Genomic DNA, 16,065 nt, shown 5'->3' on the forward strand with positions numbered 1-16,065 from the left:
TTGGGTCTTACCTTATATTGTCCTGTCCTGTCCCATGTCATGTCCTGTCCTGTTATGTTCTGTCACATCATGTCTCGTCACGTCTCGTCCTGTTACATCATGTCATATTCAGCCATGTCCCATCCTGTGATTTCCTGTCCTGTCCTGTAATGTCTTCTCCTGCTATGTCATGTCCTGTCCTGGAATGTTTTGTCCTCTTACGTCATGTCCTGTCCTGTCCTGTCCTGCTAAGTCTTGTCCTCTTACGTCATGTCCTGTCCTGTCCTGCTAAGTCTTGTCCTCTTACGTCATGTCATGTCTTGTCCTGTCCTGGTATGTCTTGTCCTCTTACGTCATGTCATGTCCCATCCTGTGATATCCTGTACTGTCCTGTTATGTCTTCTCCAGGTACATCATGTTCTGTCCTGTCCTGTTATTTCTTCTCCTGTCCTGTCCTGTTATGTCTTCTCCTGTCCTGTTATGTCTTCTCCTGTCATGTCCTGTCCTGTGCTGTTATGTCTTCTCCTGTCTTGTCCTGTTATGTCTTCTCCTGTCCTGTCCTGTCCTGTTATGTCTTCTCCTGTAACGTCATGTCATGTCCTGTCCTGTCCTGTGATTTCTTGTCCTTTTATGTCTTGTCCTGTCCTGTCATGTCATGTCATGTCCTGTCCTGTCCTGTGATTTCTTGTCCTTTTATGTCTTGTCCTGTCCTGTCCTGTCCTGTCCTGTTATGTCTTCTCCTGTTACGTCATGTCATGTCCTGTCCTGTGATTTCTTGTCTTTTTATGTCTTGTCCTGTCCTGTTATATTTTGCCTTAGTCTGTTATGTTTTACTCGCCTGGACTCTTTTCTTTTCCAAACAAATCACTATCAAAAAATCTCCATAATCCCCCTGCTCACTGCGTTCCACTCCTCACGGTATAAAACACACTTCAAATACAGGTTCACACAAAGGCTATGACCTGGTTAAGTCAATTAAATCTTAGCCTGAAGTCAGTAAATTAAATTCATTATTTGGCTTAAAATCAAGTTGTTATTTTTACCATGAGATCCTTTGGGTCAAATGCTGCCTAAGGTAATGAAAAGCTGGTAAAAGTTACAGAGTATGAAAATTGCCCTTTTAATGCTTTTATAAGTCTTGAAAAATAATGGACAGGTTTTTGGGAAAAGTCATGTGTAACACTCTTCCCGTGTCTTAGATACAGGGAACATATGGAGTGCAATTCAACAATTAGTCTTTGTTTTCCCCATTTCCCCCAGTTTTTTTTCTCAATAAATTTATAGTTTTTTGGAAAGAAACTCTATACATCACTTTTGTATTACGGTGTGTTCTCGTCATTGTTCCTTTGTGTGATGTGCTAAAGATTTTCTGTTTTTTTTTTTTTTTTTTGTCTTCCCCCTGTGCAGGTCCTGACCCCGGAGGAGCTGACTAAAGCCCAGACGTCGGTGGCGTTCGGCTGCATCAAATACGCCGACCTCTCCCACAACCGTATCAACGACTACGTCTTCTCCTTCGACAAGATGCTGGACGACCGGGGCAACACCGCGGCGTACCTCCTCTACGCCTTCACCCGCATCAGGTGAGGCTTCGCCCTACTGTTGTCACGATAAACAGAATATCAATACTACTGCAAAAGACTGAATTCAATACTGAAATTCATAAAGGTTCAGCACTTTCATCAAGCAAGCTGAAACTCCATTTCCACGTCATCTTAACAGCTGAATACATGATAACAGCATCAAACAGTCCACTGCGGCTTGAACTGAATCCCAGTCTGCATAAATTGGTTGATAAAACTGGTGAGGAGAGAAATAGGGAGGGAGCTGACAAAGACAAACATCCAACCCACAGTTTTTCTTATTTGCCGTGGGATCGTTGTTGCATCGAATTTGTCAGCATCAAAGCCAGAATTCTGGCATCGTGACGCTATTACTTCTGGGTGGAACAAATGTTTTCACTTGCTCATATTTGGCGATGAAGAGGGTGACATGACTTGGAGCTCTGTGTAGGTTTAGTCTAGTAATCTATTAATCGAGCAAAAGTGTTGCCGTCCAGACTTCTCGAATCGCTTGATCGGTTCCAAATCCAGAGCTTAATTGTTCACTTTGGGACATTGAAAGTAGCTGGAAAGTTAAATTGAGTTCTTCACATCTTGGAAACCCTTTCTGGGGCCGTTTTTCCCTTGTGTGTGTCCTCCTCTCTGCTCTGCCCGTGAAGATAAGCCCTCCCTCCAGTATACTGTCATTACCCGTATCAGATGAGCCTGGCCGGGCCTCGTGGGGGCTGGAGGCAAGAGGGGCTCGTCTTTTGGGGTAGCTGCAATCTGCGAGGCCCAATTTCTCCACACCCTTTATCCCTGCGACTCTCTGGGCTGCAGGACGCTCCGCTGATCCCCTTCCACTCCAGCCCCTCTGGAGGTGGGAGGCTCGGGTGGCAGAGAGCCCGGTCCGCATCGATCCGCTCTTCGAAGAGCGGGCAAGGAGCCGTCTCGCCTGGGAGGATTAGATGTTCCCGCATTCAGTCAATAGAGCGCTCGCTAGTGGCAGCTGCCCCTGCTGTGGGAGTTCGAGAGTCGGGGAGAGTGAGGAGAGAGAGAGAAGGAAAGACAGGGAGAAGGAAAGACGGAGAGAAAACTTTGTGTGAAACCACAAGGGGGCTGTTCATCTTGCAGCTGTCCGATTGAGAACCGTAGAGGAACACAACTCCAGCCCTTGTAGACACATTCCCATTAGTGTTTTTTTTTTTTTTTTTCATCAGCATTCACCACCCAAACTCTAACTTGTACTCCGTCTGCAAGATATTTACTAACACTAAGAATATACTTACTGTTTTGTTTTTTTTAGCAAATAAGCTCTTGGATCAATTTCAAAAGCAGTTATATGTGTGTTTAATATGTACTGCACTGCAATGCTTTTGAAAAAGCCTAAAATGTTGGCACATCCTTCAACAAGATTGATGTCAGGTTTTGGAACTCTTTTGTTTTCTTAAGTACTTAAGTACTAGTTGTTTTTCATTGTGTTGTTACACCCGTTTAAGTACATTTATGTATTAGGGAAATTGTCTTGGACAGTGTAATCTTGATTTGTGAATACAAGAAGTTTCTCTCAAAGAAAATGGAGAACGATCACTTTTACTCTGTTGTCATGAAGACGTTGACTTGGAAAGCCAACTGTGTCAGAGTGTCCGTTCTCTTGTTTCTAGCATTAAGAAAAGACTCATGTTCATAAATATCCGAAAGATCCAGAGGTAGACTCCTGATCCCGATCTTTCTGCTGTTATACTGCTGTCTTTTGAAAACTTGTGCAGCAAATTTGGACTCGGCACATGTATGTTGTTGTATATTGTTTGTATGCTGCTTTTGTTCATCGTAATGCTGCTTTCTTGCCCAGATCCCCCTTGACAAGAGATTCTTAATGTCGGTGGGACTGCCTGGTGAAATAAACAGGTTGAACTGTCTAAAATATTACAGGGATATAACATGTGACATCTTATTAATGTTGGTCGTGACTCCCCATAGGTCCATAGCGCGCCTGGCCAACATCGACGAGGCCACGCTGAGGAAAGCGGCGGAGTCCACGGAGGTTCTGCTGGACCACGACAAGGAGTGGAAGCTGGGCAAGTGCATCCTGCGCTTCCCGGAGATCCTGCACAAGATCCTGGACGACCTGCTGCTGCACACGCTGTGCGACTACCTGTACGAGCTGGCCACCACCTTCACCGAGTTCTACGACAGCTGCTACTGCGTGGAGAAGGACAGGCAGACAGGTACGGCCGAGCGGGTGAAATTCTCTTTTTGGTCGCCCTCCTCCTCCACAGGGAGGTCAGAGGTCAGGGTGAGCGGGGATTCAAGGACACCTTAGGAGGGTGGATGCCTGCAGACATGAGGGCTTGAATTAAAGTATTCATCTGCAGCACTCTCATAAAAATGTCTGTTTTACTACTCTGTTGCTGGTTAATATAAATACAATAATGATTCAACTGATACCTAACCAGCCGGTGTCTGGTAGCTCTTTCCTGGGAAAAATCCTCTGCTGCACAGTAGGGCTGAACAATTAATCAAAATTTTATCGAAATCGCAATATGGCCTACTGCAATTTTCAAATCACAGGAGGCACAATATTTGTTAAAGGCGAAATATGTGTCAAAATACCATCTTAAATTAAATATTGTCGTGCTGCAGAGATGTCCTGGCCTACACATCATATTCTACAGACTTAAGAAAACATCTTTGTTTGGTACAGATCCCTGCAAAAATCACACCATAATCATTTTAATACGTTTTATGAAAATGAGAATAATTATGTAAAAATGATCATTCCCTCTAATATCGCAAATCATATCGCAATTGCAATATCAGTCAAAATAATCGCAATTAGATATTTTTTCAAGGTCGTTCAGCCCTACTGCACAGGAAGTGATGCGTTTTATGTTTCTGGTTTGTTTGGAACAAACAGAAGAAGAAGAACTGGGTAGTTAGCATGAGCAGCGATAGCCACCATGGTTGAACAGACAAAGAAAAGAGAAACTCAAACTTAAACACTCACACTTGAAGAGCTGCTAACCCTAAAATGATTTAATTTGTCAGGGTTTTCTGGAGAGTTTTAGTGTCCCATGATGCTCTAAATGCTGTTTCAGAGGCTTTTCCACCCTGACAGGAATAAAATACTTGCAAGTTTTTGGCATGAAAATATAAAAATGTGAAAATATTTGCATAAAATATCGGCAGTTTCAATAGGAAAATACTGATATAGACCATCGAAAACCCATATCGGTTGAACCCTAGTAAACAGTGCATGTGCGTATGTAATAAGAGAAGCTATGTATTCAAATTGAAATTTGCTTTATTGGCATGACGAGTATTCTCATATTGCCAAAGCATCAAATTTTGTAATGATTTTGGGAAACAAACAAATTGGGAAACAAATAAACATACAATATTAAAAGTGACAGGTGTGGGAAACAAACAAACAAACAAACATGTATGGATGAATTCATCTTTAAGTATAGCGAGCCCAGCAGTTTAATGTCACTGTGTTCTCTGTGGAAGAGTTGCAGGCAGCTGAGCTCACAGTCAGATCAACAGCTGACAGCACAGTGGGACTGTACAGAAACTCTACTTATTCAGTTTGTTTATGTGGGTTTTTTTTTTTTTTTAGCTGGGACTGAAGATAACGACATCAAAGAAAATTAAAAATAAAAATCATCTCTCCACGGGAGTCGGCCAATTAACAGGAAGGTTCAGTCGCAGAGGGCTCGTGTCGGGGCGGTCCACACTGTTACACTCGCCTGTTAGCGTTTTCCCCCCCGCGGCGCGCTGGAGTGCTAACACCAAGTCCCCCTCACTCCAGGCTCAGAGATGTTTAACTATGCTAATTCTCAGGCACACACAGTTATTTTTTAATGTCATTTCTGCTTTATTAGATAGTATACAGTGGAGATGGATGGAGAAGGTGAGAGAGGGAGGGAGAGAGAGAGAGAGAGAGAGAGAGAGAGAGAAAGAAAGAAAGGGAGAGAGAGAGCGAGGGAGAGAGAAAGAAAGAGCAAGAGAGAGACAGAGAGGGAAAGAGAGAGTGAGTGAGAGAGAGAAAGAGAGCGAGAGAGAAAGAAAGAGCGAGGGAGAGAGAAAGAAAGAAAGCGAGAGAGAGAGAAAGAGAGAGAGAGACAGAGTAAAAGAGAGTGAGAGAGAAAGAGAGAGACAGAGAGAGGGAGACAGAGAGAAAGAGAGCGAGAGAGAAAGAAAGAGCGAGGGAGAGAGAAAGAAAGAAAGCGAGAGAGAGAGAAAGAGCGAGAGAGACAGAGTAAAAGAGAGTGAGAGAAAGAGAGAGACAGAGAGAGGGAGACAGAGAGAGAAAGAGCGAGAGAGAAAGAGAGCGAGGGAGAGAAAAAGAAAGAGCGAGAGACAGAGTGAGTGAGAGAGAGAGAAAGAGAGCAAGAGAGAGCGAGAGAGAGAAAGAAAGAGCGAGGGAGAGAGAAAGAAAGAAAGAGCGAGAGAGAGACAGAGAGAAAAAGAGAGCGAGAGAGAGACAGAGAGAAAAAGAGAGAGAGACAGAGAGAAAAAGAGAGAGAGAGAGATTCAAATCCACAAGATGCAATGCCCCCCCTCTTTTCTCAATGTCAATTTTTCAATTCATTGGCCTGACATACATGTGTACATATTGCTGAAAAATAGGAATAGTGTTAAATAAACTAGCAATAGTCAAACATGTACGCACATTCCTCAGCACAGCAGAGTTCATCCTAGTGAAACACAACACAGTGATTTATCTTTCTCAATTCAGCTGATTTCTCTTGCCATCTGGCAGGCAGATACAAATTAAGTAACCAGGAGAGCAGATTAATCCTTCTCAATCCGTCTCCGTCTCAATAACACGGGGAGAGGCCAGAGAAATCTGAGTAAATTTCTCCGTATTTTGTTGTATTTGGCACATTCCAACAAGAAATGCATCTCTGTCTCTGCCTTATTTAAATCACAGCGTTAACATCGCTCTCCAGGATTCATGGTGCCGTCCATAATCTCAAAATTAAGATCAGAATTAAGATCAGAATTAAGACAGTCTAAATTTTGCATCCTTCTCTGTTTTTTTTTATCATTATTTTATTCTATGATTTAGTAGTGGATAGCACTTGAGCTGGCTGAACTAGCTCATAAAGAGGGACTTTTCGTCTTTGATTATGTTTTGGTATTAAAGCTCTGTATTTTATGAACTTACAGTATTGAGCGCCTGGTTCAGATGAAGTATCTCATGTATAGTATTTCATGGCTCTTTTTCTGTCTTGACACACATGAGAAAAAAGCCTTTAGTTTCTGCCTTGGATGCACTGAGCTGCTGGACTCCCAGCACATGCTGAGTTAATTCATTTTGGTTTTTTTCCACCTCGTTTTTTCACACTTTGGAAAGTGCGGGTAAAGCATCGGTCCCCAGACTTCACTCAGAATAATTGACCGTTTGCAAAATAATGATTGACATAGAGATCCACCAATCGGTGCTTAGCATCCGTCTACTAATTCAGACATGTTGCTCCAACAGAGCCTCCGACACCCCACTGAGAGTTTGACTTTTGTTTTTTGGGGAACGTCGGATTGTAGCGTCTACGGTGGCGTCCATCTTCAAAGTTTGTCAGACATAGCAACAGTAACTAAGGGGGGCGGGAGTTATCAGAAATGTTGCAAACAGTCAATTGGTACCAGGATTGACTGATAAATCTTGAGCCAGATTCTTATGGGCTGGTTAGAAACTAGGGCTGAACAATTCATCGAAATATTATCTAAATCGCAAAATGGCCAAGTGCAATATCCAAATCCACAGAAGCTGCAATTTTTTGATAAAGGTAAAATGTGACAAAAACAAAACACCATTATAAATGAAGTACTGTAGTGCTGCAGAGATGCCCTGGCCTACAAATCTTGTTCTCCAGATTTAAAAAAACATGTTTCTTTGGTACAGACCCCAACAAATGTCACATCATCATGATTTTAATAGTTTTTTCCGTGAAAATGAAAATTGTGAGTGCAAAAATGATCATTCACACTAATCGTGAATCATATCGCAATCGTAATATCTGTCTAAATAATCGCAATATGATTTTTTTTTTTTACCATATCGTGCAGCCCTATTAGAAACTTTACCAACGTCAAGCCGGGAAGCTTCTCCCGGTCCACACAGGCTAGAACACTAGAAATGAATTTCGGGGGTCTAAGAAAAGGCCAAGTAAGCCGTCAACTGGGGGTAACCGCATAAATCTAGTTATTAACGACTATTTCATTCCATCATTTTAAAATCTAATGACACTTTGTTTATACAGAAAATGTCTCAAAGGAGGGAGGAGAAGTCATGGAGGAACTTTTTCAAAGCTGAGACATTTCACTTAAATTCAAAGCGGCACATCGTCGTCGTCTCGTTCTTCCTCCCCCCCTCCTCCCCCCTCCTCCCCCCTCCTCCCTCCTCCTCCTCCCTCATTAGCGTCTCTTGACCTGATCTCCACTCGGGCGCCTCCTCCCGTAAACTCGGACGCCTCGGCTTGTTTGTGTAAATTACCGACTCGTTTTTTTTTTTTTGCCCGTCCGTCAATTCCCATCGATGTCCGCGGCCCTTTAACGACCCGCCTGTTTAATTGGCCCTCTCCCGCTCGTTACGGGCTTCGTCTCTGCTGGTTCTCGGCTGGCAGGCAGGGGGGGGGGGCGGGGTCAGGGATGTTACATTCACACACACACACACACACACACACACAGATGTCCAGGTCATTGGTTTTAATGGACGCTGTGTGATGGAGCGTCATTAACTCTGCTCTCTGACTCTCTGGTTCTCTTCCTCTGTTCACCTCTCCCCCTTCTTCTTTTCCTCTCCCCTGTGTCGCCTTTTGCATTTCCTCTTTCCCTCTCGCTCTCTCTACCTCATTCTCCCTCTCCTTTGCCCTCTCTCTCTCTCTCTCTCTCTCTCTGCCTCTCTCTGTTTCTCTCTCTGTCTCGCTCTCTTTGTCTCTCTGTCTCTTTCTTTATCTCTCTCTCTTTCTCTCTCTCTCTCACTGTCTCTCTGTCTCTCTTTCTCTCTGTCTCTTTCTCTCTCCATCTGTCTGTCTCTCTCTGTCTCTTTCTCTCTCCATCTGTCTGTCTCTCTCTGTCTCTTTCTCTCTGTCTCTTTCTCTCTCCATCTGTCTGTCTCTCTCTGTCTCTCTTTCTCTCTCTCTCTTTCTTTCACTCTCTCCCTCGTTCTCTCTCTCTTTCTCTCTCTTTCACTCTTTCTCTGTCTCTCTGTCTGTCTCTCTCCCTCGCTCTTTCTCTCACTCTCTTTCTCTCTCTCTCTCTCTCTCTCTCCCTCGTTCTCTCTCTCTTTCTCTCTTTCTCTCTCGCTCTCTCTTTCTCTTTTCCTCTCTCTCTCTCTCTCTCTCTCTCTCTCTCTCTCTCTCTCCCTCACTCTCTCTCGCTCTCTCTCTTTCTCTCTCTCTGTCTCTCCCTCGCTCTCTCTCGCTCTCTCTCTCTCTGTCTGTCTCTCCCTCGCTCTCTCTCGCTCTTTTACTCTCTCTCTCTCCAGGTGAGGTGGTGAAGGTCAACATGTGGCGGATGCTGCTGTGCGAGGCCACGGCGGCTGTCATGGCCAAAGGCTTCGACATCCTGGGCATCAACTCCGTCCAGAGGATGTGATGTCACAGCGCCCCTCCCTCCCTCCCTCCCTCCATCCCTCCATCCGCATCTGAGTTCGCCAGAATCCAAAACGGAAACGGAGGAAGAAATGAAGATAACAATAAATGATAAAAATAAAATCTATGAGCCTCGTTCACTCACTTCACCGCCGACACCCACAGGACTTGAAGAGTTCACTTCCAAGGTGTTATAGTTTACATTTACATTCAACATCTAATCTAGAGGATCAGTTATCATTATGATTATGAAACCAAAGTATATTAGCTATCCAGTGTGCTGTCAGTCATTCTGTAATTGCGGAAATCACGTATTTCCAAATGGTGGATATCTCATTTTGGAGCGAGACTCTTCATTGTTGCTGTACAACTAATTTTAAAATATGTTTCACGATGGCCTACATGGAAAAGAAAAGCCTCACCTGCTGGATCTTCTCGGTGCCAAACTCCCGGTAGCAGACGACTCTCTCACTCACTGCCTGTGTAAGACTCAACATGTAGTGCGATAAACAAAGATCATTGTGGGAAAAGTTGATTTTTTTTGAGGGTCGAAAACCGCATTAAACTCTGAAATATGCATCAGTCGGTTTGTTAAAGTGTTATGTTTTGTCAACTAAGGATTTGAGGTCCCTCCTACTGAAGGAAGAATCCTCCCTTCATCATAGGAAAGTAAACTGCGCTGACTTTCAGATACTTTGCGGCGGCGGTCTTCACTTTGACGCCCGGGCGTCCCACGAGGCAAACTTCGCCCATCTGGCACTCGGGGTCCGGAACAAGTGCCAAGAATTATGCAAATGCCATTTGCTGTGTCATCTATTGGTATTCATCTCTCTCTCTCTCTGTCTCATGTGCCTCCAGATCCACTGCAGGGTCCGGCTGACCGGCTGATGTTAGCTTTATGCATGGAAGCGTTTAAATGATCAGTTTTCATTCATTTTATAGTCTGCGAAGAACAGAAATGGACAAATATGTAAAAGTTTAATAATAATAATGGCTTACAGCAGAAATGGGGTGATGATGTAAAGACACAGATGCCACCTGCTCCTGTTACTGTTGCCTCTCCTGGAAAAAAAGATAAATAAATAAACATATTTTTGTCCATTCATGGCACTGACTTTTATCCCAACAAATTATTTAATCAGCAAAGATTACTATAAACACATGTACAGAAACTGATGCAGGTAGTTGCATGGAGCAGGGAGCTGATGCTCATATCACTACTATGCACTATTACACTGTTGCTCCACCTCAGAAGTTATTCGGAAAATTGAATGTTTGTTCCCTTTTCAGCCATCAGAACGTGGAATGAATGAATGTGGAATAGGTTCAGAACGATTTATCGGATATCGACCGGTCGTGTCCACCTCCGATACGACCACAGCCACGTCAAAACGGCCTGCAAAATCTGCAGAATCTTTTTTTTTTTTTTTATTTGTTCTTAATATAAATAAGTAATGTATCCCACCGTTTCCCTGCCACAGAAGAGGTGAGGTGCGTCTCCCTGCCAAAAATAAAACTCTGGGGGCAAACACTGAACACTGAGCACTGTTTGGGCATGAAAACACATTTAAAGATACTGAACAGCAGCTTCAAACCAAACAAATGGGAATCGCCATCGGCCTTCAAAAATTCACTTCGGTCAAACCCTAATCTGTCAGGTAGTGGTTTGAAAGATTAGAGTTGTGTGTTACAGTTTGCCCATTCAACTCTCTCTATAGCATTACAGAGAAACAATGTTGCAGCACCAGTGGAGGATGGATGCAGGGCGGAGGACAATTTAAACGGCTGCTACTGTACACTCACACCTGGGACCGGCCCAGTACAGGCAGAGGATGGTTTTAATGCATATGGATGCAAGCTATAGTTGATCTTTGTCTATCCAACCGTGTTACAGGTCTAAAAGCACAAAAATAACTTGTCAACATACTGAATTACGGTTAAAATTCAAGACTAGTGTTATTTCAGAAAATGCAGAACGTTTCCCAACGTGTGTTTAGCCAAAATTTGGTGCATTTATTTACCAAATCACATTAAATCATGCAAGTGCCTCAATACCACAGCAACATAATTTTTTGTCCAAATCTGCCAATTCACTTTTCTAGATTTCTAGATCTTTGCAAATTTTTCAAAGACTGTTGATAAAGGTTACAAGAGTGAATTTGTAATGGAAAACAGTCAATGATTCATAATATTGTTCATAATATGCTTATTTATCTTATTAGTCATTTTTACTAATAGTACTACATTCCAAGGGATTCTCTGACACCCACAGCACCCATTCACATTCTGCTCAGGATGGTTTTACAGTTTACAGTTGAAAAGCTTTTGGTTCTGTAAATGAAACGACAAATATTTTGTGAATATTTTTCAAACAACATATTCTCAGTAATCATCCAGTTTTTACAGGTATTACTGTACGCTGAGTTTAGTACAGTATGGCTCTTCAGTGAAACTTTCAAGGGTCAGTTTTTTATTTCAGCATTCTGGCCAACGCTGTAGTTTAAAAGTGACTTGACTCTGAGCAGCGGTTCTACCTCCTGCTTGATCCCGACCACAACAGAGGAATCTCTCTGGAATACCTGGTGAAAACATCACGCTTATAAAATGCATTTACAGTGTGTTACAGTCACTTGGGACGGCATTGGCTGAGGGGTTTGAAGACTGTTTGAGTCCCAGACTGGCTTGGAAAGGGAATTAGAAACAAAGCTGACTCTTCTGAACAGCTACCACCGAGATGCCCTTGAGCAACGCTTTCTTCCCCCCTGCCTGCTCCAGTGAAGCAGCTCAGCAGCAGACTGGTTTACTGGGCAGCTTAGATGTGAATGTGTTGAACTGTGTGAACTTGAGGCAGGCTGCTGCTGAAAAACTGCCAAAATTCCCTGGAAAAATGAAAGTTAAAACTAAAAACCGAGGCGTTTATAGATGCCGATCAGCTGTGCAACCATCCCTTCACCTTATTCCAGTGCATCGACCTGTGTATTAACTTATGGAAAAGTACATTTAAAGAAAACACGCTGTGCTAGAAACGTGGAACCCATAACCCAGACTCAGGGTTTGGGTAGTAACACAATGCTTGTAGCAGCGTTTCATATTCTAAATACAAATAAAAGGTAACTGTATTCCCTTACCTAAAAAACATTATGTATTCTGAAAAAATGGACTGCTCCCTCTCCACACAGTATTGTGTACTGCGTCTCCTCCATGCTCATAGTGTGTTCGTACGTCTTCGTGCCCAAGCGGCCAAAACCACGGGTGAATTTTGAAGGCAATAAGAAAGTGGCAGCAGGCGGCAATTCCTCTAACATCCGCTAGAGTCCGGCTCCAAAAAGACTCCAAATCGCCCAACTTCATGAAGTCAGTGGGACCACAACCCAACTTCTCACTCAAAATAATAATACATTTTTTCGACAAGAGGTTTTGGTCTCAGTAGCTAATTTCACTTCTTCTTATATGTGTCCTTATTTTCAAAATAATTGTGTCATTAACGGGATATAATGGTTATAAAACAGGGTTGTCCAGTGATCAACAGGTCCTTTTCACGTCGTCATGGTAACAGCTTCCTTCCTTCCAACTTCCATATTGAGAAACCGGTACATTACAACTTCCTGTGGCAACTTTATTTTTGCGAGGAGGTAACTTTAGGCAAAGAACTCTTTGTACTTCACTAAATTGCTTCACAACCTGCCCAAAATTAACATTTGTGAAGGTCAGAGCCGGGGGACCAGGAAGTTACAATGCAACTGTTTCTCAATGCACAAGCTGTTACCATGACAATGTGAAAAGACCCTCAGTCTCGCTCTGGCTGCACTGGCTCCAAAAAAATGTCAGCGTAAACCCCAACTTTTGGCTTCAAAACGGCCCTTCTTTTTTTTTTTTACAGTCTATGGTTCATACGTCTTCATTCACGTTCTTCAAGTGTTTTCGTTGTTGTACGGGGACCCACTTTGCTCACTAGCGCTGCCAGTGGCTGAAAACCTTTGTCTGTCATCTTTAAGGTTCCCAACCCTGGATGGCCATGAACTCCATTTCCCCCTCAGAGCTCGGTGTCTCTCAGCTCTCCTGTAGCTCCGACACAGAAGAAGACAAACACACAAAAAAAGAAGGATGACAGAAGAGGAAAAACAGGAGACTGAGCATTTTTGACCCTTTGTCTTCATGGCTACAGCTTCACTTTTATTATCATCACAGGTGCTTTTCTGAGCCAAAACACTGCCGCATTACTTCTGCACTTCTGACTCTGTCAAGGTGAAGGAGCAGCCAGCTATTAAGCGTCAGTCAGTCAGTCACAGAATATCGCCTCGCACGCATTTCGACTTCAATTTCTTTTCCCTGCATCCGCCCCCCCCTGCTTCCTAGACTTTTTTAGCTCGCCCTTTTAGAAAACTGCAATTACAGTCTTTGCCTTCCATGACGTGTGCGAGTAAGTGGGCTTTGTTTGCAGAGACGATAAGTGAAAGGAGAACAATCCCATTTGATGAAGTTAATTATACATCACACACACACACACTGCGAGGCGGCGGCCCGGAAGCCTGTAATTTTAAGTGTGCCTTTACCCGCGAGACAGTTGTGCGCTTCTATAGATATAAAACTTGTATGACTCTGGGAATCGCCACGAGCAGTGCAAAAGTTGCCGGTTGAGTTCCCGAGTTGCCGGGACCCGTCTGTGCAACTTATGAAATATCCATACGCCTTCCCTCTCTAGTCCTCTCTCTCATCAAGTCGTGCGTCCCAGGACTTTATGGGCTGATCTCAATACCGTCCCAGGCAATAATTCCCAGAATCGCTTCATGAAAAATTCATTAAGCTTTCGCAGAGCCGGTGCTTTTTTTTTTTTTTTTTTTGAGCCGCTGCCGAGCTCCTGTTGAAGGACAGTGTTAAAGGTGTTTTGACAGTCACTCCGGGAGGAGAATGCCTGGCACGCCGCTTCAATAACACCTGCAAGAAGCAATAACACTCACTGCCACGGCAGGAGAGACGGCTCTCATCGCCCGGTGGCCTCATCTCATATTCATTCACCCTCTTTTTCGTGTTTTCGGGGCGGAGTAGAGAAGCAGGTTGTGATAGGGGGGGGGGGTTGCCAGCTCCGAACCTGGGAGTGCCTGGGGAGACTGAATGAGTAATGTTCAGCCACTGAGCAAGGCACTTAACCCCCAGACTGTGAAGACTGTGGTTGTACTGTATATATTCAGTCAACCTTCTGTGGTTAAAGTAAGGTTCAAAAAGAAGTTTCAGGTGTCCCGGTGGCTCGGTTGGCAAGACGCACACCATGTCACCGTGACATCCTGGGTTCATGTCCGGCCCGGGACCTTTGTCACACGCCGTCCCCCTTCTCAGAGACAGTATTAGAGACAATGCACTCTATCAGTTTTGAATGGGAAAATCCATAACGCACGTAAAATGGAGGCTCCGACAACGTAAAACGTGTCACCGGCGAAAGTGGCCAATCGACGCACCTTTGTGTGCATATCATTAAGAAAATCTGCCAATCATACTTTCAGGTTCACGCAACATCAGAACTTTATTTCAACAACTCACCCAAGTTGGGGACAACGTCAACCGTCTCTACCAGTAACTGTTTTATTAATGCATTTGAAATAATTTATAAGGCGGCACGGTGGCTCAGTGGTTAGCACTGTTGCCTCACAGCAAGAAGGTCCTGGGTCCTTTCTGTGTGGAGTTTGCATGTTCTCCCCGTGTTTGTGTGGGTTTCCGCCGGGTGCTCCGGTTTCCTCCCACCATCAAAAGACATGTATGTTAGGGTTAATACTCCTGTCAGTGCCCCTGACCAAGGCACTGGCAAAAGAACTGGATTTGGTCCCCGGGCGCTATACTGCAGCCGCCCACTGCTCCTAGTGTGTGTATAGGATGGGTCAAATGCAGAGGACAAATAAAGTATACAAAAATAATAACATGACATATATAACTGTCAGCATGCAGTTGACAGGTGATACAATGACAAATGTATGTATGGGACGGCCGTAAACCAGATTTGTCTTGAATGTCGTAATCTCACTGTTTCGTCAAGCAGTTTCCTTTGAAACAAATTTGAAAACACTCCATGTTAACAATTCAGTTTTCGTAAATATGTAACGCTAAATGATTGTATGCATGTCAGAACTTTAGATATAGACGACTCCCCAATTCAAAGAGATAGGAGTCTTGTCTTATTAGTCACAAACTTGCAACTACCCAATAAAGCAGAAGTGTCTTCACATCAGGAACAGGACGAGGCTGAGGATCCCCTCACATCGGCTGTCCTTGGGATCGACCCTGTGACCTCTGGGTTACGGGACGATCTGTGTAACCGCTGTGACACCTGTGTTCACCTCTGACCTCTGACCTCAGAGTTCAGAAGTTCATTCCGTGGTGTTCCAACCATATGGCGGAACAGACTTGCACAGGAGTGAAAGCCGCCTGCAGGCACTTCTGTTATTTTTTAATTTGCATAAATTATTCCTCTTCCCTAAAATCCTGTTTAGACCGGGGCATGATGGCCTCGCCGCCAGAATATTTTTACCTCACATTTCGCTGCTCGGCATCCGCCTTCAGCTCCGAGTGCCTCTGCGCCAAGTGTTTATCTGGGATTGAATTATGTGATCTAAGAGATGAATCAATAAGATATGTAAATAAGCATTATGCAAATAGGACACAAGTGGGTGTTGTGAGCGTAAATAATTTCCTACGCGTACTGAGAGAAAGAGAAGAAGAAAAGGGTGATGGAGTTTGTCTTCAGAAGTCGGCAGTGCCATAAGACAGACAGACAGGCTTATTAATCTCCTGGGCGTCGGTGGCGCCTCGTCCCCAAACTGCCTGCTGTTTACTCCACCTTCCCCACAAATTACAGGCAGTAATCAGGTTGGCACTTAGCCAGGCAGAGTGAAAAAAAATAAATAAAACTAAACAAATATAAAAAAAAAAAAAAAAAAAAAAACGGGACACGGGATCACGGA

General features: G+C 43.8%; 1 protein-coding gene across 1 annotated transcript in view; it reads left to right on the forward strand.

The window, feature by feature from the left end:
- The window catches only part of rars1 (arginyl-tRNA synthetase 1), a 36,070-nt gene extending 26,373 nt beyond the window's left edge, over positions 1 to 9,697 (forward strand). The window contains exons 13-15 of the mRNA XM_071547139.1: positions 1,387 to 1,559; positions 3,498 to 3,745; positions 9,010 to 9,697. Coding sequence (XP_071403240.1) covers positions 1,387 to 1,559; positions 3,498 to 3,745; positions 9,010 to 9,119 — 531 coding nt within the window. The 3' untranslated portion in view covers positions 9,120 to 9,697. The remainder of the gene's footprint in view (positions 1 to 1,386; positions 1,560 to 3,497; positions 3,746 to 9,009) is intronic.
- Positions 9,698 to 16,065: the final 6,368 nt, after the last annotated feature.

Source organism: Centroberyx affinis, unplaced genomic scaffold (genome assembly GCF_046629955.1).
Source record: "Centroberyx affinis isolate AG114_WGS23_722 - 3 ecotype Tasmania unplaced genomic scaffold, CSIRO-AGI_Caff_v1 ptg005684l_1, whole genome shotgun sequence".
Lineage (NCBI taxonomy): Eukaryota > Metazoa > Chordata > Actinopteri > Beryciformes > Berycidae > Centroberyx > Centroberyx affinis.